Below are 23,895 nucleotides of genomic sequence, written 5' to 3'. Positions count from 1 at the left end.
CACTCTCTCAGACTTTTGTTTTCTGGGTTTTCACACACTTCTATTTGAGTTGAATTGTATGTTAACTGTTTGGACTACCTTAATCTGGCCTCCAACTTTGATGTAGTTGTAGGCTGTCGGGTCCTTCTGGATGTGAAGAGAGCGCAACAGGGAATCGGGAGCTCCTCTGAGCAGCTAGTGGAGCAACAAAAACACACACACCTTACTTACAACACTTCATACCGTATCTTTATTGTATTTTTACTTCACTAGATATGCTTTTATACAGTAAACTATTTTATATTGTGCAAACTGTAATTTCTGACATGTTTACCCTTATATAATGTATATATTGCAGCCTGAGTCACTGGCATGCCCATCATGTTTGAATTTAATCATCTATAGAAAAGATCTCTTCACTCTCTCACACTCAACATCCAACACAAACTGTGGCCTCATTTACACCTCATTAAACTCCCACATGCAGGAACAAAAGGCGTCTTGATGACTCAGAAATGCTGCATGGATTCATATTCCTGCTGGTCAGTTCAGTTTGCTCAACAAACAAAATAAACGTGTGCGTGCACACACATACTGTACATATGCCCTCTTCACATGCAAACACAGGTGCTCACACACACACACACACACACACACACCTACCTGGTAATATGAATGAAAGCTCCTCTCTCCTGGCTGTTGGAAAATGACCCTGGACTGTTGGGGGGAAAAGCAACATACAAAACAGGACAGAGTAATATAACAGCTGTCTTAAAGCCACTTCTCTGAGCAACAAAAAAATGTGAGGGTTTTTTGTCACTCTATTACTGCCTAGGCCAGTGGTTGCCAATGTTTTTGGCTCGTGACCCTTTAAAATGGAGCTATATCAATTCAGATTGTTTCATTTGAATAGTTTTTGCAAGCCTGAACGGGGGAAACTCTCCAGTATTTCACAAGATCCAACAAATGAACCTAATCTGTGCAGCAGAATGGGTTTTTAATTTCCTGCAGTATCTTGTTTATCATCACGTCATGCAAATATGGCTAACAGTACTGTGTGGAAATTATCAGCACAGTTGCTTGGCTGAAACCTTTTTCCTTCGTTAAGAGAAAAATGACAAAATGTACTTAACTATACTATAAAATTGAAACAAACTGCCTTCTACAGTAGTACAAGTACAATAGTATCTGCACTTACAATACAGTCTTTATTGAACTAAATCAGTGAAAAAAAATCATTGACTTCACTATCACCAGGTAATAGGTATGACTACCCTTCGTTTCATCTCTGAGACTAGTTGACACGCCTTTACCTTTTCAAGCAGGTAGTTGTTGATGTGGCCTCCGATGGGATCTCCCTTGAAGTCAAAATTGATGTCCATGTACTTGCCGAAGCGGCTGGAGTTGTCGTTGCGGTTGGTCTTGGCGTTCCCGAAGGCCTCCAAGACGCAGTTGGATTTAAGCAGCATGTTTTTTACCCTGTGAGTAGGCAGGATGATATTATGGGTTAAGGTAGTCGACTGAGTACAACCAGGTTAAAAAAGAGTGACTCATAATGTGAAGCGGTGTGCTAAAGAAACCCCATCTGTAGACCCACACGTGCCACTACGCCAAGATCAAAAACTATTCTATACCTTCTTAGTATTTTAGATCAGAGAAGAAAATGAAAATAAGTCCCACTTGGTTTTGAGATCAACTTTTAAAAAATTTTTCTGTGACCCAAATTAGATCACGATGACCTACATTTTATGAAACTATATTATACACTATTACATCCTCTCTGGTGTTTAATGTTTGTTTCGTGTGTGTACATTTGCATCTAGGGAACGTAGTAGCGGTAGGCAGTGGGGGATCGTAGCCAGTAGATTCTACATGTTCGTATTCACTAACATTTAACTGTAACGTTGACCTTAAAACATTTTCCCTGCACAAGTCTTATCTTTATCTCTGACTTACATTTTGTTTACTGTAAATCAAAGCGTATCTCTTGCTTTCCTCTTAATATCTATCTGGTCAATTTCAACAGACTTAAATATAACTATTCTGTAATGTGGTGCTATTTGTCCTCTGGTGTGGTGGGTGTGGGCTATTCTACAGGAACACACACTCAGTTATCAATGATATGATCTGAAGCCTTGTTGAACTGTAACTATATCTCACTATGATCTTGAAGAGACTTTGACTACTGGGCAATATTAATTCTTGAAATATGACAATGACCTACTTTTAACTACAATAGCTGTGATAAGATAATAAATGTGACCTGTAATAAATGTCACTGCACTGATGTAATAATCCAAAATGAGCCATGAAGTTCTTGTAGCTGTGTCAGGCACTAAAATTAGTTAAAGACCTTTTGTTGCCTGAGAAACTCTGTTTTAGAAATAATTGTGAGCATTTGTCATACACTCTATGGTGGACTTTGGACACAGTTTTCACCTTAACATTAAAATGTCATGTGTATCCGGGTATCTCATGTGGATAAGCAAAATACACCTCTATGCAAGGTATAAATGGGTTTTTGTGGTTAAAACAATACATAACAAATGGAAAACAGGAATCTACAAAAGAACCCCTCCCTATCTGATAATATTTGCTGTTTAGTCACCAAACCAAGCCTGTGCCCATATTCTCCAGTGTGTTCAGGTGTAACAGTGTCAATAACAGCAGCTCACCTTTCAACTTCAGCCCTCTGATTGGGATTGGTGATAGCAGCAATGTATTGCATTATATACTTGCTGGCTTCTGTCTTTCCTGCTCCACTTTCCCCTGCAATAAAAAATATTAGAAATATATAATAATAAATAAATATTTTTGGTGTCTATAATTTTGAGGCACTATGCTTGCTTTGCCAATTAAACTGCCAAACCTCAAGTGATTTTATAAAGTGAACATTTAAATGCAGTCAAAATTGTATACACTGAAAAACTAAAATAAAGTTGATATTTTTTGTCATCATTTATTTGATGTTTTTCTGTTTCGTACTCATTTTCTTTTTTAAATGCATACTGTGTATCACAAAAATATGTCAGTCCGCCATACCATTATATCATTAGACCAAACTGTGTTTCTGTCTTGGTATGGATTTATGACATCAGGGTTCAGAGGGGCTCAGTTCCCCCTCTGACCACTGAGTGGTGCTTCATCCTCTGCATGGTTTCTCCATGCTGCCACACAGCTTGTGACCACACGAAATATTTGTTAACGTTTAATGCTTTTATTTTCAACTTAACATACTGACAACATCTGAGTATAAGAGTAAAAACAATGGAGTATTACAGCGGGACTTTATTTATAAAAACTGCTCAGAAAAAATATGATCCCAGACTTGTAGTTACATGTCATTTGCTCAATGTACAACAGAGTAAAACATCTATGTGCTTTTTGTCTGGCCCATGCGGGGGGGCTTCCTGTGTTACCTGAGATGACAATACAAGTGTCTTTGTTCCTCCTCTTCATGGCTTTGTAAGCAGCGTCAGCGATGGCAAAGAGGTGGGGCGGCCTCTCGTACAGCTCACGGCCCTTGTACTGCTCTACGATGTCACGGCCGTAGATGTTCATGGCACGGTAAGGATTGACAGACACCACCACCTCTCCGATGTAGCTGTAAATCCTCCCCTTCTCAAACCTGAGGACACACACAAAATGGCCATTTAGGAATATAATCAAATATTAGATATGGAAGAAAAATGTATTCTTTTTTACCATTATGGCTTCAGAATTACTCTGCATTTTTAAAGCGTGTAATGGTTGTGTCTTTCTGTGTTAAAGCAGGTCAAACAATACTGAAAGTTCTGAGACAACACATTCACTTCCTTTATTTATAAGCACTCACATCTGGGATGAGAAGAACAAACAACTCTGCCCAAGTTCAATTAAAACATCTGGCAATATTTTGGACTTCATACATTAAAAGATTAACCAAAGGCTTTCTTTTGGGGAAAAATTATTAACATAAAACATTGGAGATACAATGCCTTTTCTGATTAAAGGCATATTTGCTTTCTGGGATTAAGGCGATACCACTATCATGTCTGTACGGTAAAATATGCGAGTAGTATCAATATTCTGTTCAACTAAATGTTCAACTACTCCTTTAAAACATCTTAACTATCAGTCTAGAGTTCTGCGTAGTCCAGTATTAAAAAAGTAACCAGAAATGACTGAAAAACAGGATATCACAATATTAAAGAATCGCAATAATTAAACAATTACAATACATATCAAATCAGTACCACATTGTATTAGGAGGCCCCTGCCAATTAAATTCCTACAAACTACAACATCAATCAAAAGTGTAGCTGAAAGCAGACCTACTCTCAGGGTCATTCAGGGACACCCATCGTGCAGGAAATAAAAAGTAAAAAGTAAATAATTACCTTTCTTACTGGAATAAAATGGTAATTTGTTACCAAGAAAAATTGTGTTTTAGTAAGGAATCTATTAAGATCACAATACTTGACAACAAGCTAAACATTAGCCATTATAAACAAGTTTATCAGATACTGACATTCCTGAAATGTAAATAAACCATAAATATTATGACACTTAATTCATGTTTCCCCATCTGTCCAAGGGCACAACTTTGAATGTTCCAATCTCACAGAAGTTTTTTTTTTTTTTACACCCTCTAACACGTCAACAAGGAAGTCACTAAATTAGACACCAATATAAAAGTGTTGTGGAAGCTATACAGTTTCTGCTCCTCTCTCTCTGACCACATGCTTTTGTGTTAATGCTACAGCATACAATAGTGTGCTTCCAACTTTGTGGCAACAGTTTGTGTTTGTCCCTTTCCTGTTTCAACATGACAATACCCCCATGCACCAAGCAGCTGCAGTTCCGGTTTTCCCAGTTTGGTGTGGAAAAACGTGACTGGCCTGCACAGAGCCCTGACCTCAACCCCATCCAACACCTTTGGGATGAACTGGATCGGCGACTGTGAGCCAGACCTGATCACCCAACATCGGTGTTGGAGCTCATTGATGCTCTTGTGGCTGAATGGGAGCAAATCCCTGCAGCCAGGTTCCAAAATCTGGTAGAGAGACTGAAACCAGAACAGTGGAGGCTGTCGTAGCAGCAGACTAATGCCCATGGTTATGGAATGAAATGATCAATAATCACACCTGTCTGCATTGACATATGATATATGATATGTTTTTCTTCTTTCCCCCCTTGTCCTTGTGAAGCACTTCGTAATTTCTGATTTTGATAAGTGCTATTATTATTATTATTATTATTATTGTTATAATATGGTGTAATGTTCTGGTTTCCACACACTTTTGGAGATACTGTGTATTGTTGTTCTATCTCGCTCTAACTTTCTGAGCTCTTCTCTCTCACTCACTCACAATCTTTCTATCTCTCTCTCGCTCGCTCGGCTTCTCTCTCTCTCTGCCCCAGGCCGCCTGCCTGACTTCCTTCCTCTCCAAACAGGGCTAGGATCCTAGTTTCTCTCAACAGAAGAATGGCCTCTTTCTTCACAGCTGCCAAACCTGTGCCGCAGCCTTGCAAACAAGGCCAAAAGCATTTTATTCCAAATCAGTCCTAATAGGCCTTTGTAAAGTCTTTGTGATAGTGGGTTTGATGCAGTTGCCAGATAAACTCAATCAAGCACTCATATTTTAAACTAAAATGCTGACTGGAAGAACTACAAACCAAGCACTGAAGAATGTTATGCTTTGATGTTGCTGCAATGAGCACAATTTTTGTCAGCATTAACCAAAACAGGTGAGGCTGTTGACAGACATGACACTCGTCTTGTTCGTGTTTACTAAACCTTGACGTTTTAAATAGATATGAGCCTTGGCCTTTTCAATCCATCTTATCTTCTCTAAACTTTTAAAAAGTATCAACACTAACAGTGTCATGACAGTAAAGTAACTTGCATGTTGCTGTAACGAAAGAGATTCCCCTCGGGGGATCAATAAAGTATTTCTGATGGTGTATGGTCATTTTTCTACAACCACAAACAAAACAGGGAATAAGAGAGTAGGGCAATGTGCAAGTAAGTAGGGCTTTCAGACTACCTTGACAGTGACGAGGGTGAGTAAACAACACAATGCTGTGGGACGGGATTACATGCACTACAGTTTGTTCACGCAGTATTTTGAAACGACAAAGCTTTACCACAACGGTATGCACTTAACACATTACAGAAGAGCACATGCTTGGATTAGCTCATCCTTGTGTGTTCAGATTTGTGTGCGAGTATTCATACTGTATGTCAGGCCATGCACAAACTGGCACGACTGGCTGACAGTGACATGGGATGCTCATGTGTCCTGGGCAGGGTGGGACGAGTGTGAAATAATGCTAATTTCTATCCGAAGATAGAAACGATACTTTCCCAACTGCCAGAATTTAAACAGTTTAATCAATGACCATTGGAGGGTTTTGCATGTTTAAGCCCACTTACCACAAATAATGTACACTTACACAATTATGCAGCTGTGTTTTAAAAATGTGAACTTTTCCTACTATTTCAGGCAGCCATTGGTTTCCATTGATTTCTGAAAGTCAAGTGCAAGACTTTTAAACTTTCAAGTCTGCATTACTTGTTGTCAGTGTTACATAATTGTTACATTATGAGGACTTAAGTGAAGACTTTTCAAATCAGTGGAGACTGATTTGAAAAGTCTTCACTTAAAGGACAGGTTCAGATCTCCACTTATTTTGACTGATGCAGACTGCTGAGGCCTGATATTAACTTTATATACACTTTTGAATACATTTTTACACAGAATGAGGACTGTGGATTTTGTTCCCCATCACTTACATTGGAAGCGCATTACAAAGGGATATCTTAATGGTCAGTATGAAAAACCTGTTTTAATGTTCATATGAGCAACCTGACTAAGACAGCCTTGAGAAATCGCGAACCTATCCTTTAATGTAACATTCAACAGTGATGTAATTCGTTGCAGGTTTGATGTTCACTGTGATTACAAAATACAAGATTACAAGTAGATTTCAAGTTAAACAAATACATGGAAACCAATACCAAAAATCTCTGTAGTATATATTCAAAAATGGTCAGCAAAAATGTAAATGATTCATAATTTATTTGTATATTACAAGTTAAAACTTGCAAACACACTGGCAGGATCACTATAGTTTCTCTAAGCAGCTAAGCTAACATGCCGGCTCTTCCTCCCCTGGTGCTACAGAAAAAGACCCATTGTGCCCTCCCTCCCCTCAGTCAGGAGGCTGCTGTGTGCCCGCTCCATTGTTCCGATGTCAATCGGAGGTCTTTGTCTGAGACAGGCCCTCCGTCTCCCCCTACATGGGCCAACACAGCGAGCTGCCCACTTAACGCACATGTACAATAGCGTCTGGGGGATTGTCAACAATGGTTTACATGACGGGGGGGGGGGTGCATCTGAAGTCCCAGCTGGGTATGCATAGAATGAAGGTGACGGGTCTGCTATCCATAATGAAAACATCTACAGGTATTTTCCATACTGGACACTGAGCTGGTTCCAAAGAGGGTGTTCTAGGAAACGAACATGTGCACCAACCTAAACAAAAGAGTTATAAACACTTCGCAATACTGTTCAAATGCAATATATTAACATTCCAGTCATATTGAATGATATGAGGAGATGTAGACATTTTGCTATAGCGTTAATACCGAGGTAGCTATCGCTTAAGAATATTTGCTTGTAATATACCATTGTGGGCAGTGCTATAAATCAATAAGCAGCAGTGATTTATATGCTAAGGCCTTCACAGTCACAGTGTCGAATGTTGTCCTTTCTGTCCTGCTGCCCTACGAGCTCACCAAGGTAACTTCTTAACTTTTGCTGTAATGACAATAAAGTTAATTCAACTAAAATGTCTTCATAAATATCCGACTCAATTTAGGTCGAACTTGTCTGATATTTAAACAGCCTCTGAGGATTACGGTTATCATTTGTACAGTCACATAACAGCAATAAATGCAGCTGTTACAGCACGTCGGTCCTATTAGGTCCATGTCACAAGGTGACAGGTAGAGACGTATTGCTACCATGGGAATGAGTTAGACTTTTCCCAAATGATTTACAGAGATATTGTTTATTGTAAGATTAGCAAAATTGCTATATTCCGTTTCAAAAATGACATGGGGTTCAGCAAAAATAATGACTTCATTCAAGCATACGTCATAAGATATTTTTTGAATATTATTATTGGGAGTTTCAGTCTGGCATTGTGGTTTTGATTTTCCCACCCAATAACAAAACATTACACACTGGACAAACAAACCACAATCAAACCATCCAACATCATGACCGTTCTTTGTGAAGCTGCACAGTTCAGAACAACACAGGCAGAGTTTGAATCAGTGAAAGGCCCAGAGGTGCCCTCTTTTCCCACCTCTGAGTTTATATATAGTATCTACGAGTCATGTTTGTGCCTATCATCCTTTAATGGGGAATGAGTTCTGATGAGAAGAGAAAAATCAATCAGCTGGAGCGTGTCAACTGAGACACAGGGTCGGATGATCCATCTGCTCCACTCTCATTTAGGAGGATTTAAATGGACACACAGGACAGAGATTAGAGAACCTTATGGGTCACAGTAGTCTCATAGTAATGCTATTTGTGCATGGACACTGAATCAGATTTAAATTTGGTAACACAGTCATCTGTCTGTTTGTTTTTGAATTTTCAGACTGAATCGGGCAGTGACCCATCTGAAGCCACTGGTTAGAGAAAGTTTGAGATATGAGTTTTAAGAGAATTAAAGTTTGAAAGTACATAAAACTGGAAGGGAGGGTTGATAGTCCATGAACCCTCAGGTGTAATAGTGCAACTCCCTCTACATCATCTTCCGTTTCCCCCTTCATCTTTCTCTCTGTCCAGCTGTGAAGGGAAGTGTGTCTAAACTGGTCTGACCTGCAGCCATGTGATCTGTTTCCAAAAGGACCCCTCCCAAGAGCTGCCAGGAAATGAGAGAGAGACAGACAGAGACGGAGACAGAAAAAAGAGGTAGAGTAGGCATGAAGAGAAAGAGGTAGGAAGAAGATCGTACGTGCAAGCAGCAAACACAAATTGTAGGACCTCTGATGATTTGTGTACAGTCAGTGCTAAATATAGTAAAATAACTTCACGCTATGATCGCCTGGAATTTACATCAATCCTAACAAACCGGACAGTGAACTATACTGTTTACTGCAGCTTTGATGGATTCTGCAAAAGAACTAACATCAAATACACTGAAAACACCATAGACAAAAGCAGGTTGGTTGTTTCAAGTGTCTGTGTCTCTTAGATTCTATGCACCCATTCATATTCTGATTTTTTCTGGGTGTTAATAGTTACAGAGCCACAAAATCCCACACAATGTTGATCACTTGTACTCACTTTATTTAGTTCATTCAATTTTAGTGTGCAGAATCTTTTTGGTTCTTTCACAGTTTACTGTAGTACGTATTTCCTGCTGGGTGTTAATAGTTAATGGTAGAACATGATAGAGAGATGGGCCGCGGCACATAGCCACTAGCACCATCTCCGCATTACTACTAACAAGCCCCACGGCCAAAGTTGAAGCTGACCCATGAGGAAAAACGGAATGCAGGGAGTTTCTTCTTTGTCACTCACATAAAATGCATACTCCCTCTCACTAAATGTTACGACTCAGCACCCATAAACAACTCAAGCTCCCAGTAGGTCAACTAGCTAATGTTAGCATAGCAAGTCATGGGTAGCTGGAGCTAGATGAACAAGGAGCCTGGCACTCTGGTCCTGCTGAACCTTTGTAACTCACACAAAACCAGAAACAGACGACAAATATGTTAAAAAGGGACTTCACTTTTGTCTTACGCAAAAACACAGGAGTAATGTGACCAATGTTCACAGAACTTTGTCTGCCCCAAAAATACCAGAGGAACCCTAATGCCACACACACACACACACACACACACTGACAAACCTACAACATGTATACACATACACACACAATCCCCTCAAATGTGAATTACAGAGCAAAGCCAAGCACAACCACTGTCTCCAATCTTGTTTGGGTGGGACTTTTTTTATGGTTAACTTAGGGAGGAGCAGGAGCGATTTATGACATTTTCTAACCAACAATCCCTCCCCTCTCCCCCCCAAAAGAAAACTTCATTAAGAGGTAAATGTGACTAAAATAATGATGTGAGGATGCCACCCACAACAACTCTACCCTGAGGCTGGACACACTGGCGTAATTATGACATTTTTGTGATTGTCTGCCTCTACTTAACTTAAATTTGTCGCAAAATAACAATCTTTCAGCAAGACAGCAAGATCCAACATGAGCCACTGCAAAAGTTATAAAAGGCACATATTCTGAGCAATTCCAAAAAAAGCACTGTATGTTATGATGCATCGTAAAAACTTCATCAGCCTGTTAGCGTCTGCTAGCAAAGTTCAGTTCAAGCAGGTGCAGTTTTTTCCTAAAAAGCAGAATTCAAAGGCTACAGAGAAAGCTATTCCAGACTTAAATATACTTTTTGTGTCCAAACGTTGTAGTAATGAAGGAATCTGATTTTAAAAAATGTTCTGTGTCCTACATTGGTACTGTATGGTGCAATCTGTGGCCCATATTGGCGTGAGCTGAGCCAGCACGTGTCATCATTCTGTGTTTGAACTTCAGGGTCACTCTTTTAATTATGAGGGGTAGGGAGATAATCTGTGTGTGTTCCACTTTTATCTCAGAGTTCCTTACCATCACCGCTCTTGTTTAGACTAACAGCAGTATGCTTTAGGGCTTATCCCCATGGCTGCTGAGTAAGGGACATCCATCTTGTCTTTCAGAAAGTGCTTTTCTCACGGAGCAGCAGGCACTGCTGCTGTTCATCTCATCTGCGTGACCGGAGTCGGTTCTATTCTTTCTTAAATGTTGTAACACAGAGCTGATGACAGATTTAGCACATACTTTAAGAGCTGCAAAGATTAGTCATTCAATTGATTAGACGATCGTTAGAAAATGAATCGTTTTGATAATCAAATTATCATTTTAGTAATGCCAAACATTTGCTGGTTCCAGCTTCTCATATGTGATGCTTTTCTATGTCATATGTGATAGTAAACTGAATATCTTTGGGTTTTGGACTGTTGTTTCAGATAAAACAAGTAATTTTTAAGAAGTCACCATGTGCTCTGGGATACTAATTGGTATAGAGCAGCAGGTACTGTGCTATTGTTCATCTCATCTGTATGGCTGGAGTCCATTCTATTCTTTCTATAATGCAAAGCCCATGACAGATTTAGCACATGCTGTACATTTAGAGCAAAACATTCCTTGTGACAGATGAACAGAAACAAAAGTGAGGACTCGATTCATCGATCTTACACCGCAATTATTTCACAATCGTTTCTTTTTGACTTGTCTTTCTGGAGTAATTAAATTATTCTGCTGTTAGGGTAAAGAGTTCATACACAGCAAATAAACTCACTGACGATGAGAAAGATAAGTAGAGTCCAGGAACTGGATTAGGCAGTTTGGCAGATGGATGCAATGATAAGCGATGATAGCTCTGAGTGGACAACAGTTATCAGCAATCGTTCTAACTTGTATACACAACCTGGCCACAAGTATGTGGACACCCTAACTTTACACCCATATGTGATCTCTTTCCAAAACCATGGACATTAATGTGCTGCTATTACAGCCTCCACTCTTCTGGTTTCAGGCTTTCCTGTTGAACCTGGCTGCAGGGATTTGCTCCCATTCAGCCACAAGAGCAACACTGATGTTGGGTGATCAGGTCTGGCTCACAGTCGGCAATCCAGTTCATCCCAAAGGTCAGGGCTCTGTGCAGACCAGTCGAACTGGGAAAACCACACCAAACTGGAAAAACCATTTCTTAAATGGACCTGGCTTCATGCACATTGTCATGTTAAAACAGGAAAGGGCCTTCCCCAAACTTTTGCCACAAAGCTGGAAGCACGCTATTGTTTAAAACAAGAGGTTCCCTAACTTTTTGCCTTATGACCCCTAAAAAGGAAGCAAAAGTCTACTTGCGACCCGCCATTTAACGCTGCATTTATCTATGACTTGTGAACAGTTCCATCAAAGAGATTTTCCTTTTGTTTGATTATTTCATTTGAATAATTAAAAAACTATCCAGTATTTCTCATTAAAAAAAGCAAGTCAGAGAAATATATTTCTTTTGTATCAGAACAATGTTTTATCTGCTCTCCTATCCTGTGAGGCGGTGCGGAGGGAGAGACGCGAGACAAAGATACTGCGTGAGGTGAACGGGACAGGTGCATGCTGGTGTTAGAAAGACGAGAAGTTAAGTTATTGTACTTTAGCCCGCTGATTTGGCCAAGATGGATAACAGTAGCGGCTGTGACACACAGCTCATGGAGGCAGTTAAGATGAAGCGTAGTTCTTGTTGATTAATGGGTAAACTATGCTTGTCATTGCGTATTATGGGATAAACAGCTGTCCATTTATCAATTCTCTATGACAGCTATTGCTCCTTAGTGGCTAATAAAGATCAACTCTGCTGTACGACAAAGTTGAGGTTTAACATCACACCAGGCATATTACTGTAGATTTCATTTTGGGGACCCACCAGAAATGAGTCAAAAGTGTTGCTCTACTTCACCTCTCTCCTCTACTCCACTCTCGTATGTATGACAGAGGCCTCCTTCACGGTCTGCAGGCTTCAGACATCTGGGCTCTGCATTAGGGGATTTTCCGCTGCTTTGTAAAGCCTGCTTAGTGCTAAACAGCAGCTCCCAGACTGACTGTAGGAGACACAGCCCAGCCCATCAACACATAACATACACACCCTCCTTAAGGCCCACATCTATCTTCTCCCAAAATCTTAAGAGGTAGTTTCCCTGCTACCAGCACAGCTGGCCTGCACTGAACTGCACAGCTGGGTGAAGCAAGGAGACAGATTATGTAAGACTTTCATACAAGACTTCTTGCAATACTCACACTAAACATAGACAAAACTGTGTGATACAGTATCTTAAGACAATTACACATGTCCTGATGACACAGGCAAAATCTTCCATCATCTATAGCTAATGGATCCGGTCTGAACACAGAACTGTGTCCCACTTTCTTGCCCTCTGTCTGAGAGTAAATGATATAATGTTATCGAATTAGAAGAGAGAGACAGAATCATCATCAGCATCAGGGAGTTTCAACATGGCAGTGAATGCACTAAAAGACAAAGCTCGAAGAGCTCTAAATGCTATTAAGAGAATATTTTATAAATTTTTTCCAAATTCCAGTTAAAATCTGGCTTAAAATATTTGACAGTGTCATCCAGCTCATTGCGCTGTATGGTAGTGAAGTATGGGGTCCACTCAGTCACCATAGCTATACACCCGTTGGGACAAACATCCAACAGAATCTGTACATTTTACATGTACACAGAAAAATCAACAAATGCATGTAGAGCAGAATTAGGCAGAGACCCGCTAATAATTAACTTTCAAAAGAGCGCTCAAATGTTTTAATCACCTTAAATCCTGCCCCCTAGACACTCTCTATTCCAAAGCTCTTCAAACCCAAGAGCTGAGCCCAGAAAAAAGTCAGTTGTCTCTCAGTTGGTGCTGAGACTAACTGCCCCCCCTCACACTCTGGTGTTTGGAAAGCAGTGCTGTCGTGAGACTGGTCAATCAGAGTAAACCAAATAATAACACAATGTGAAGAAACCTATTTGGAACAAAAGAAGAAACTAAAAGCCAAAGTAGATCAGAATGTTATCTGGCCCTAAAAAGAGATGATGAACTGGCAGACTATCTCTCTACTGTCAGAGACCGAAAGCAGAGACGGATCCTAACCAAGTGCAGGCTCAGTGACCACAAACTGGCAAGGGGAAAAAGGAAGACACAAAAACTCCTGGCAACCAAAAGAAAACAGAATATGTGGTCACTGTTTGACAGGTGAGGTTGAGACAGAGATGCACTTCCTCCTACAATGAACATTCAATGAGATAAGGAACGTTTACAAGTTCAACTCTGTAATCTCAGATTCCAAAGAGCTCAATGACCTCTCAAAGTTAAAAAATACTCCTAGGAGAAGGAGACAGAGCAGATATTCCTGCCTAATATGTATCAACATGACACAACCTGAGGGACAGTGAGTGACCTAGACACACACACACACACACACACACATTTACATTCATTAAAATATATATACACACATACACACTGTATGTAGAGAGGTAACTTATGTGTAAATGCATTTAATGGTTATAACAGTACAAATGCCAAATAGCATCAAAATATTTTTGTTGTTTACATGTAGTTTTGTTAGATGCAATACCTGCAGGTGAACACGATTCACTGCACTGAACATTAAAATGATTATTATACATTTGATTTTTCACACATACCGTGACATATAATCGATATTGAAAACTGATATTAATACTGTGATATTGATTTCAACCGTTTCACCCAGTTCAGGATTCAAGATGCTTCTAGTAGTAGTATGACTGTCACACTTTCCTGATGATAACCCAACTTCATATACGCACTTTACAGACGGGTTACAGCAGCATTTCCACATCCATTTCACCAGCTTTGAAGAAGCCTTTTTAACCTGCTTCACATCGTTCTACAGAAGTCAGTCCCAGGTCAGATTCCACAACAACAACTCACCTCTGCATCCAGTACATAGAGATAGACCTGGCTGTGTTCAGCCTGGTGTAGCTCAAGTGGAGTTAGACTTTTCATAGACAGGAAATGATTTAGCTTAAGTTACATCTATCCAGCATGCACACTGCAGGACTTCAAAAACAACCCTTTTCAAGTAGTGGAAACAGCACAACAAGAACACTCAAAGACAAAGCCATACGGCCACGCTTGAATAGTACTTTACAGCATGCGTTTCTCCCATTCACACTACAGGATGTTGCCATAAGGCTGGCAGGTCTGGATACTAAGGGGAAATGGGAGCCATGTGTAAACAGCCTGGCTGCAGATCAGGTGGCTGACCCTCCTTTCTTTGCTGGCTGGGGATCGCAGCCATCCACCACACCCACACACACACACACACACACACACACACACATATATATACCACAAGCAAGCTGTTACTGTAACATGCATTTCCACAGAGAGAATATGATTCCAGTCTGATTAAATTTCCAAAATTCAATGAAAGGGCTTTCTGGTGAAAGCAGGAGAAATGAAGGGAGGGGCCATGGTGGGGGTTTTGGATCTGGCTGTTAGCCTGATGCCGAACCTGTTTATGCTTTAACACACTGGCCAGCAGCGGCTGATGTAAAAATCACAGGCGGCTCGGCTATGAAAAGGGATGACTGGATAGATTTGGAGAAAAAGAGAGTGAGAGAAAAAAAATGAGAAATTAACCTCTCCAAAAGAACCAGACATTACTCAACATGCTATTTCAGGAAGCACTATGATTTCTATCAGGGCTAAAAGAAGGGCAGGGAAGAGCACAAAAACAGACAGATGGACAAAGAATAACAGCATGAAAATAGACAGTGGGAGGGAAAAATGAAGAGGGATAGAAACAATGGGATTATTAACTGTACAGAGCAAAGACTCTTTCCCTTTAAAGACAGTGGTGGAACTCAAAATCTTAAGTAAAAGTGCCAAAAGACAATGTAAAAATACTACTGATACATGTAAAAGTTGCATTCGAAAACGTACATAAGTATTATCAGCAAAATGTACTTAATGTATCAAAAGTAAAAGAGCTTGGCCCCTGTGACTGATAAATTATCAGAAATTATTACATTGTTAATATTAATGCATAAGTAGCCTTTTATTGTTGTAGCTGCTCATGGTGGAGCTAGTTTTAACTACTTTATATACAATTGTGTTTTATGTTTTTGCGTCTTATATTTTATGCTTATTTTATTATTACCTGGTCTTGCAAGGAACAACATTTCATTCATGTGTATTTTTTATATGGATATGGTTGGAATGACAATTAAAGAAACTTGAACTTGAGCTTGGAAGGAGGAATGAAGAAAAAACAAAGTTTATCATGTCTTTTTTAAATGTAAAATCTTAATTTGAAAAGTGACTAGTAGCTGCAGCTGTCAGATAAATGTAGTGCAGTAAAAGTACAATATTTATCTCTGAAATGTAGTGAAGTAAAAGTATAAAGTAGCATTTAATGGAAATACTCAAGTAAAGTACAAGGGCCTCTAAATTATAAATGCACTTAGTTACTTCCCACCACTGTCTAAAGATTGTTAAAGAGAAAAGAATGTGCATTAAATAGTGGCAGTAAATAATCCAGCCCAGTGTGTGTGTGTGTGTGTGTGTGTGTGTGTGTGTGTGTGTGTGTGTGTGTGTGTGTGTGTGTGTGTGTGTGTGACTGTGAAGTGATCTAAGGCGCTGGCTGTGAAAGTGAGAAAGCTGTTCCACCCCTGCCGCGGCTCAGGGCACAGCTCCAACAGGTGGACAAGAGAACAATACAACACTGGGGGAAGCAGAGGATGATGATATCACAGTCACCTAGGACACACAAACATACACAAAGAAAACGCCCGTATGCTCTCTCTCAGACACACACACACACACACACGCAACATCAGCCATCGGAGTCACATGCATTATTAGGGATTCCCAAACACAACACCATGCAAATGGATTCCTGAAAAATGTAACACTCATTACAGTGAATGAGGCTCAGAGAGGAGATAAGAGTGTCGCATGAATGCATCATGTCTCGTGTGTGTGTGGGCCGGAGAACAAGGCTTCTGGGAAGTTGTGTCTGGGGGTAATGTAGCAGACAGAGGGTGTGGTTAGTTGTTAAATCATGAGCCATGTGCCATGAGCTTTAATGTGACACCTAACAACATTAAATCCTCAGAGACTCAAACCTTAAATTTCCACACAGATGAAGACCATTTCATCTCAGTCGTCCACACTGGTAGGTATCAGTTGAAATTTTACAATACCGGTGGTAATACTATACCTGAGTTTTAGTACTGAAACCAAAACAACTTTTTAAAAATACCTTAGTTTGAGGAGTACAAACCTAACCTTTTTTTTAACGAAACCCCTTTAATTATTATTTAAAAGATTTAACATCTCACTTCTCTAACACTGTTGGACTCACGCTGGACAGTTAAAAGCGTCAAATATCAAAAAGTATGAAAACTGATGCAGCAGAACCAGAGATAGTCTTTTATTCCATGCATTCCTCTTCCTTGTCAAAAACTGCGCCTACATTACCCATAATGCAACTCGACCAGTGACAGTTCAGTCGGAGATTCGGGTGTGTTATGCTAGTAGTGGCTAATGTAGCTACAGAGGTCTGGTAAGCTCTCTTCGTTATAACTCCATATATATATATATATATATATATATATATATATATATATATATATATATATATATATATATATATATATATATATATATATTTATTTTCACACTTGTAGTCTTCAGCCCCAACTGACACTGACTCAAGTGACATCACTAGAGGAACAGTGTGCAGCGAGACAATAATCTGACCAAGCATTTGATGCCAATTTTTGATACTTGACTTTACGATACTTTTATACTTGATGCCACGAACACATTTGGGTCAGTACTCAAGAAATACTGAGGTTTGATACCCAGTCTTAGTAAACCCCACATCTCATTCTTATTGTAACTTAAAATCAGTCATGAAACATACTATGTATACACAAGACACACCTAGTACATCATATAAGAGGAATAAAGTTATAAGAGAAAATGGTGAAAGGCAGTGATCAAATGAAATGGCAAGAAACTATGACACAAAGGCACTAAAAAAAGAATAAAAACTGGTGAAAGCTTGCGCTAAACGGCCTGCTCCCAACCCCGCCTGCCAACTCAGGCAGTCCACAAATGAGACGTCTCTGAGAGCTGGGGAACTTATTTTAGAGGGGAATAAAGCTACACAAGCACAGCCCCTGTTTATGTAAAGACGATAATGTGTTTCAGATTACAGACGGTTGTATGGAAATTCTTGTGGCGAGACTGGACTTTTCACTGCTGAATTGCAGGGGAGCAGGCCTATGAGGCAGTTCTCAAAAAGCTTTCTATGAATCTGTCAGTTCAGGGGAGACTATTTTTCTTCATGATTAGCAAGAAATCTCCTGGGAATGTCAGTCTGAGGCACTGAAGCAACCCTTGCATAAGGTTTTCATTAAGTTTTGACAACTGAAACATAAAAGAAGCGTATTTTACTGGTGCAATTGGTCTACCATCTGCCTCAGATCCTGCACCTTTAAGCCTATGATTGTAATTGACATTGCACTCCCTCACCGCTGGTCTAGACAAGGGCAAGAGATACTGGGCAAATGAGCAGGAAGCTAACAGGAAAACACTGTCTATCTTAGCATTCATCTATAAATATTTCTCTTCCAGTCACTGACCGCCGCTAAGAGGAAAAAACTTTAATAAGCAGGTTGGGATTAAATATTCTTGGAGGCATTTGCTGCACAGTAACATCCATTTTCATCTTTGTGGCAGAGCACGAACATGTCGGCCAGAACTGTGTGTTCTGCACATGGACTTTGGTTTCATTGCTAAGGAATGAACAAAAGCATGAAAAAAAGCAAATATGTGAGCTCTTGCTAAGGAAAGGACCATGGGCTAAAAATGTTTCTATGACCAAAGCCAATACTTTTAACTTTAAAAAGGAGCCTACGACATATAAACATATGTTGGGACATAAAAAAGGTTTCCACTATCACCTGTGTTTTCACTGAAAAGAAACACAGACCTGTTTACTGAACCATTTCTCGCTGGAGGAGTACAAAGTCTGACCCTTGACCTTGGATTTTTCTCCCCGGCAAGCCTTACTCTACCTGAGCCACATAGGTACTTTGATCTGTCTGTTTATTCTGCAAGAGAAAGAGAGAAAGAGTCGGGTTGTCCCTTTTCTGCACCACAGCTCTTCTGGTCTACCTGCAGTTAAAACAGGAGACCCAATGTTCCTTAAACAGCAGATGAAAATAATTTGCAAAGTAATTTCATGGTCAAAACCAGGAAACACCAGAAATAGTGACAACTTTAACTTGAAAGACTTGCATTGTGATTTATGTAACTCGTAATAGCATATGTCAGTGCTACATTTCCCACAATTTTGAATCTCAAATACATGTGCCTGTCTGCACATAGGATTCCCAACGTAGGAAGAGGAGCTGCAGGAAACAATGAAATGTGAGGAGCAAAGGCAAGGGGAAATGCCAGCCTTCCTGCTTCATTGGCCTGCTCCATTTTATTGGAGACTTCCTGTTCCAAGTCTTCTTTAGCTCCCCATAGATGGGTTCAAAGGTCAAATCACTCTGAGCAGTTCAAACAGTCAAACAAGCAGGCGATTTCCGAATTTCAGCACAATATTTTCACTTATTCAGACACGATATTCTATAGAGAGAAATCTTGAAACTTATTATCTCTAGCTCACTGGAAAAACACAAGAAAGGTACGGTCCTGAGCTAAGAATTCTTAGCCTCTGGTTGAACATATTTGTACCAGATAGTGGTGCATACCACATCTGGGCAATTCAATCTGTGTTATGTATTAGGCTAACTTCCAAATGGTGCACATATTTGGGCTCTGATTGTGTTTTGCTACAGGATGTAAGCCCCACCCGCCGTGTACTCCAACAAGATTAAAACAAACATCCAGTCCTGTGAAACTCAGACCCTGTCAAGTTTTTCTTGATCAATTTTCATTCATCTGCACAAAAACAGATAAAAAAAGTGAGTTTACATTGTGTAGTGCAGTCAGTTTTTTTAAATGTGGAATATCAGACACCCATTTGGAAGAAGAATTTTAAAAATCCTTCCATATTTATTTGGGAAACACAAAGCAGTTTTGCAGGAATGTTTTTTTCCTGGGATCCAAGGGACAAAACAACTCTGCCTTATAAAGACATTTAGCTGCAGTAAAGCTGTGCCTGGCTGGTGGGATACATACGCACACATACTGTAAGCTTACAGGACCATATGCAGAGAGGCTTTGCTCACTACTGTCAGTTTGAAATGGTTTCCTGTAATCATTATTTCATCTGTATTTCATTTATATTTAGACAGTTTAAGGTAGATAAAAATGACAGGGGATCTAAGTTCAAGCCCTCATGGCATCCATCCTGCTGAGGAGCTCTTGAGAAAGACACTCAATCCCTGTCTTTTGTAGGGGAACTCTAGCTACAATATGCCTGACTTGTGGCATCCCTATGAGCATCAATTAGATATCAGTTTAGAGAAGGAGGGAGAAATCACAGTTTAAAAAAAAAAAAGTCTTTTGATCCTATAATTCCCTTCAGTCTGTAACTCGTCATGAGTCATTTTTAATCACTTATCAGTTGATTCTCTTACTAAACACACATTGGTTCAGTGGGCTGTGCCGCACAGTTTTGGTCCAAGAAGTCTTATCTGCTGACTGGTCAAATCAGGAGAAATTCCCAAGACCCTTCAGGAATTTGGCTTGAACTTTTATCCTACCAGACATCTCTACAAAGAGACTGGCATCTGCTGGGCTCTATTTAGAGACTGGGAGGCTCTCTGGAACAGGCCACACAGTTCAAGCTCAAGTCAAACAAAGTGAATGTCAACTTGAACAACCATGTCCTGCCACACAGAGGGGGGAAACGAGCAATCTTTTCCAAATCATGCTGCACATGCAGCCACTTGGGGACTTGATTGCCTACTCAACATGGCAAGCATTTTTTGAAGTAGAAATCCCCTGCATAGCAGTGTAATTCAGTTGGGTGCCAGTCAAAGTTAGGCAATGGGAGAGTCACTAAATGAAGGTTGGAGGCAAACCAAAGCTCAGCTTTTGATCCACTTCAAATAAAAATATTTGGGGATTTTTAAAAGTTCTGGAGGAGCGAATAATGTGTGCTTCTCAATGAGCCGGAAGCCTGAGCCTGAAGCACGCACAAAATGCTCTTCCAGTTCATGTAAAAATTTTCAAATAAATAAATAATAAATTTTGTTAAGTGGGTCTAGAGTTGAGCTTTGGTGTGCAGCGAGCCTTTTTCATTATGCCAGACATTCAACTGTGAGGCTCAGTTCCCACATGTAGCGTAAAATACACCCAGGAGACAGACGTGCTCCAGACCTACTTGTTTTGGAAAACTGTACCAGGAAAAATGGAGACCATTAGCTGCCTCATGCCCTCTGGATCCCTCCTTCAAGTGGTCCACTTCCACTCAGGCAAACACCCTCAGACTACAGGAAGGAGCAGAAAGGAAGCACTCCTGGCTGGTCACACCCTCTACAAATAACAATCTGCACACACCACCTCTGGACCGCTCTGTCTAGCAGGAGGGAAAACAAACAGAAAATGGGAGCGAGCAGGGAAAATGAGGCCTGGTGCTGTCTGGTTGCTCTCAGGTCTTCTTGCCTGGCTGCCAGAGCTACTGTACACCCCACAGCAGATTATCTAATTTAAGAGGTATGGCTATAAAAGCACTGTTAACCAGAGCTGCCTTGTTCTCTATGAAACATGCACACTTGTCTCTCATCCATTTATACAGTTAAACAGATGTACACATTGAAGTTTAGGGCTGCACCTAATGATTTCTTTCATTATCGATTAATCTGCTGATTTGTTTCTCAATCGACTAATTGTTTGGTCTACAAAACATCAGAAAACAGTGAAAAATGGCCATCACAATTTCCTAGAGCACGAGGTGATCATCGCATGTCTTGTTTTGTCCGCCCAACAGTCTGAAACACAAAGATATTCAATTTACCGTACTGAAAAAGACAAGGAGCAGCAAATTCTCACATTTTAAGAAGATGGATACATCAAAAGTTTGACTGAAACCATTAATCAACTATCCAAATAGTTGCCGAAAAGATTTCTGTCTATCTACTCTAATCAATTAATTGACTAATCACTGCAGATGAATAGTACGATTGTCTTTATTTATCATCCTGATTGCAGAAAAATAATTATTAACATTTTGGTGTGGAGGACATTCCTTCTTGTAAGTATAAATAAGCTCTGCAGCTCACTCTACTTGGCCATAGAAGGGAAACCATGCAGCCTACCAGCCAACAGGAGAAACCTGCATCCTTAAAATCCTCCCACTATTTATTCTACGATATAGCACTGCTGGCAGAGATAATGATGAGGAAGTTTCCCCTCTGAGGATCAATAAAGTTTTATCTACTGATAACATTGAAAAATCAAAGAAATTACTAATTCAATAGTCCATTTTGCCTTCTTTACTTACATATCAAAATTCCAATTCCCTTCCACTTTGTGATCATCTGTGGACCTGAATATTTCGTGGTTTTGTCAAGCCATTTCATCATTAAGTCACCGCATACCACAGAGAAAAAAAATTACTCAATTTCCACAAATCAAAACAGCTCACGCAGTCCGTTTTCCTCCCGAATCTTTTTAAATCTGCAAACTTCTAGACGACTAATACCAGTTCCTAAAAGATCTTTGACTTGTATGTTATATACGATTCAGGGACATATTTTTGTTTTCTATGCAAAAAATGTACTTAAATTAGGTTTTGACAGGATGTTTTCAGACCATTTTTCTTCAAACAATAACTTACTTTTAATGGTGTTAATATTACACCATAACTTATGCTTGTGTTATCAGATAGGCTACTGTTCTATCACCTGCCGTTGTGTGTGTGTATCAAAGACCCACTAATAAGGCAACTTTCACTTATTGCAATCAAGTTTGATAAAACAAGTTTCCTACTGTACAAAGTTCCACTAATGATCTCCTTTTGACATCTACAGCACCATGACTATCCACAACCACCAAGTTCTGCTGAGGAACTCACTAAAAGCTCTCTCAAACTGACATCAGAGATCAGTTTACATTTTCATTACAGATGGCAGAGGTGAGGAAAGGAGATGAGGAGCCACACAGCTCTCTTCATTCACAAACTATGCTTGACATCATGCTTGACACTGAGCCATCGACAACACAGCTGATAGAACCCGGATCAAACTGTGCAGCCTACTGTGTGTCTGCAGCCTGGGTGGAGTCTCATTTTTCTAAGGGAATTACCGGTTTGATCGAAAGAAGGCATCAAATGAATGCAGTCAGTGAAACTTCGAACAGAAGTGCAGGTGCAATTTCCATAAATGACATGCTGGCTTGTTTGGCAAGTTCTGTTCATTCATATCTTTTAAGTGGGGGCCAATGCTGAACATTTTAAAGAGAAAACTAGACTGAATGAGCAACAGGTGCTAAAAATGACAAGTAGACACATTTCCGGCTAAAATGATGTCAGAAGGATACGACATTTGTCCCCAGGCTCGGTGATTTTCTCTCAACCTTTCTCCTGCTTATAAAGGCATTCAGTGGCTTCACAAAGGTGAATGGCCGCTGCAGGGTTGGCTCACCTGAGTTTTAGGTTAGTCATGAATTCTTCCATAGACACATGGTCCAGAAGCACAAAATCTGCTTTTCCAAACTCCAGGCTCTCGTGCTCTGCCATGCTGCTACCTTTCGCTTACTGAAGCCCGTGGAGAAAAGTATTTTAACAAGTTGCTTTGAAGTGCCGGCAGAAGGTGACCATTGGCGGGCTTCTCTGAGCGCCTCCTCTCCTCAGTGGACAGCTGTGTGCTCGATGCGCATTTTCATCCGTGCGGTCAAAGTCAAACTGTAATTTCAGTCATGTTTATTAAGGTCGAAAAAAATGTTTTAAAAAAAAAACCTGTAGCTATAAATAGTGAATGTAAATGATGGCAAACGCGTGTTTCCCCCTTATAAGTCCGGCTTTTCTATTAGAAATAGCAAATTAGCGCAAAATATCCTCATGTCCATACAAAGTTTCCTCTTTACGCCCAAATGTATACTTGTCCCGTTACACCGTGCGCCAGCTCCGTCCGTTTTCCTGGAGTTTCTCTCCTGTCGTCCAGACCGACCGTCCACCAATAGGATTGAAGCCGCCTCCTCCAAGCCGCGCCCCCCGCCCTGTGGAGAGGTGTCGGTCAGACTGGCCCTGTGTGTGAGCTGCAAAGTAAATACT

At 40.1% G+C, this 23,895-nt stretch overlaps 1 protein-coding gene across 1 annotated transcript in view; it reads right to left on the bottom strand.

The window, feature by feature from the left end:
• The window catches only part of myo1d (myosin 1D), a 98,010-nt gene extending 74,206 nt beyond the window's left edge, over positions 1-23,804 (bottom strand). Inside the window, exons 1-6 of the mRNA XM_044178726.1 lie at positions 23,267-23,804; positions 3,399-3,607; positions 2,655-2,748; positions 1,293-1,458; positions 643-696; positions 79-174 (exon numbers count right to left, since the gene is read on the bottom strand). Of these exons, the coding sequence (XP_044034661.1) occupies positions 79-174; positions 643-696; positions 1,293-1,458; positions 2,655-2,748; positions 3,399-3,607; positions 23,267-23,361 (714 nt within the window). The 5' untranslated portion in view covers positions 23,362-23,804. The remainder of the gene's footprint in view (positions 1-78; positions 175-642; positions 697-1,292; positions 1,459-2,654; positions 2,749-3,398; positions 3,608-23,266) is intronic.
• Between the last annotated feature and the right edge of the window lie 91 nt (positions 23,805-23,895).

The sequence above is a fragment of the Siniperca chuatsi genome, linkage group LG20, assembly GCF_020085105.1.
Source record: "Siniperca chuatsi isolate FFG_IHB_CAS linkage group LG20, ASM2008510v1, whole genome shotgun sequence".
Taxonomy (NCBI): Eukaryota; Metazoa; Chordata; class Actinopteri; order Centrarchiformes; family Sinipercidae; genus Siniperca; species Siniperca chuatsi.
The sequence above is the reverse complement of the archived record's forward strand: the minus strand, read 5'-3'. Positions and strand labels throughout refer to the sequence as shown.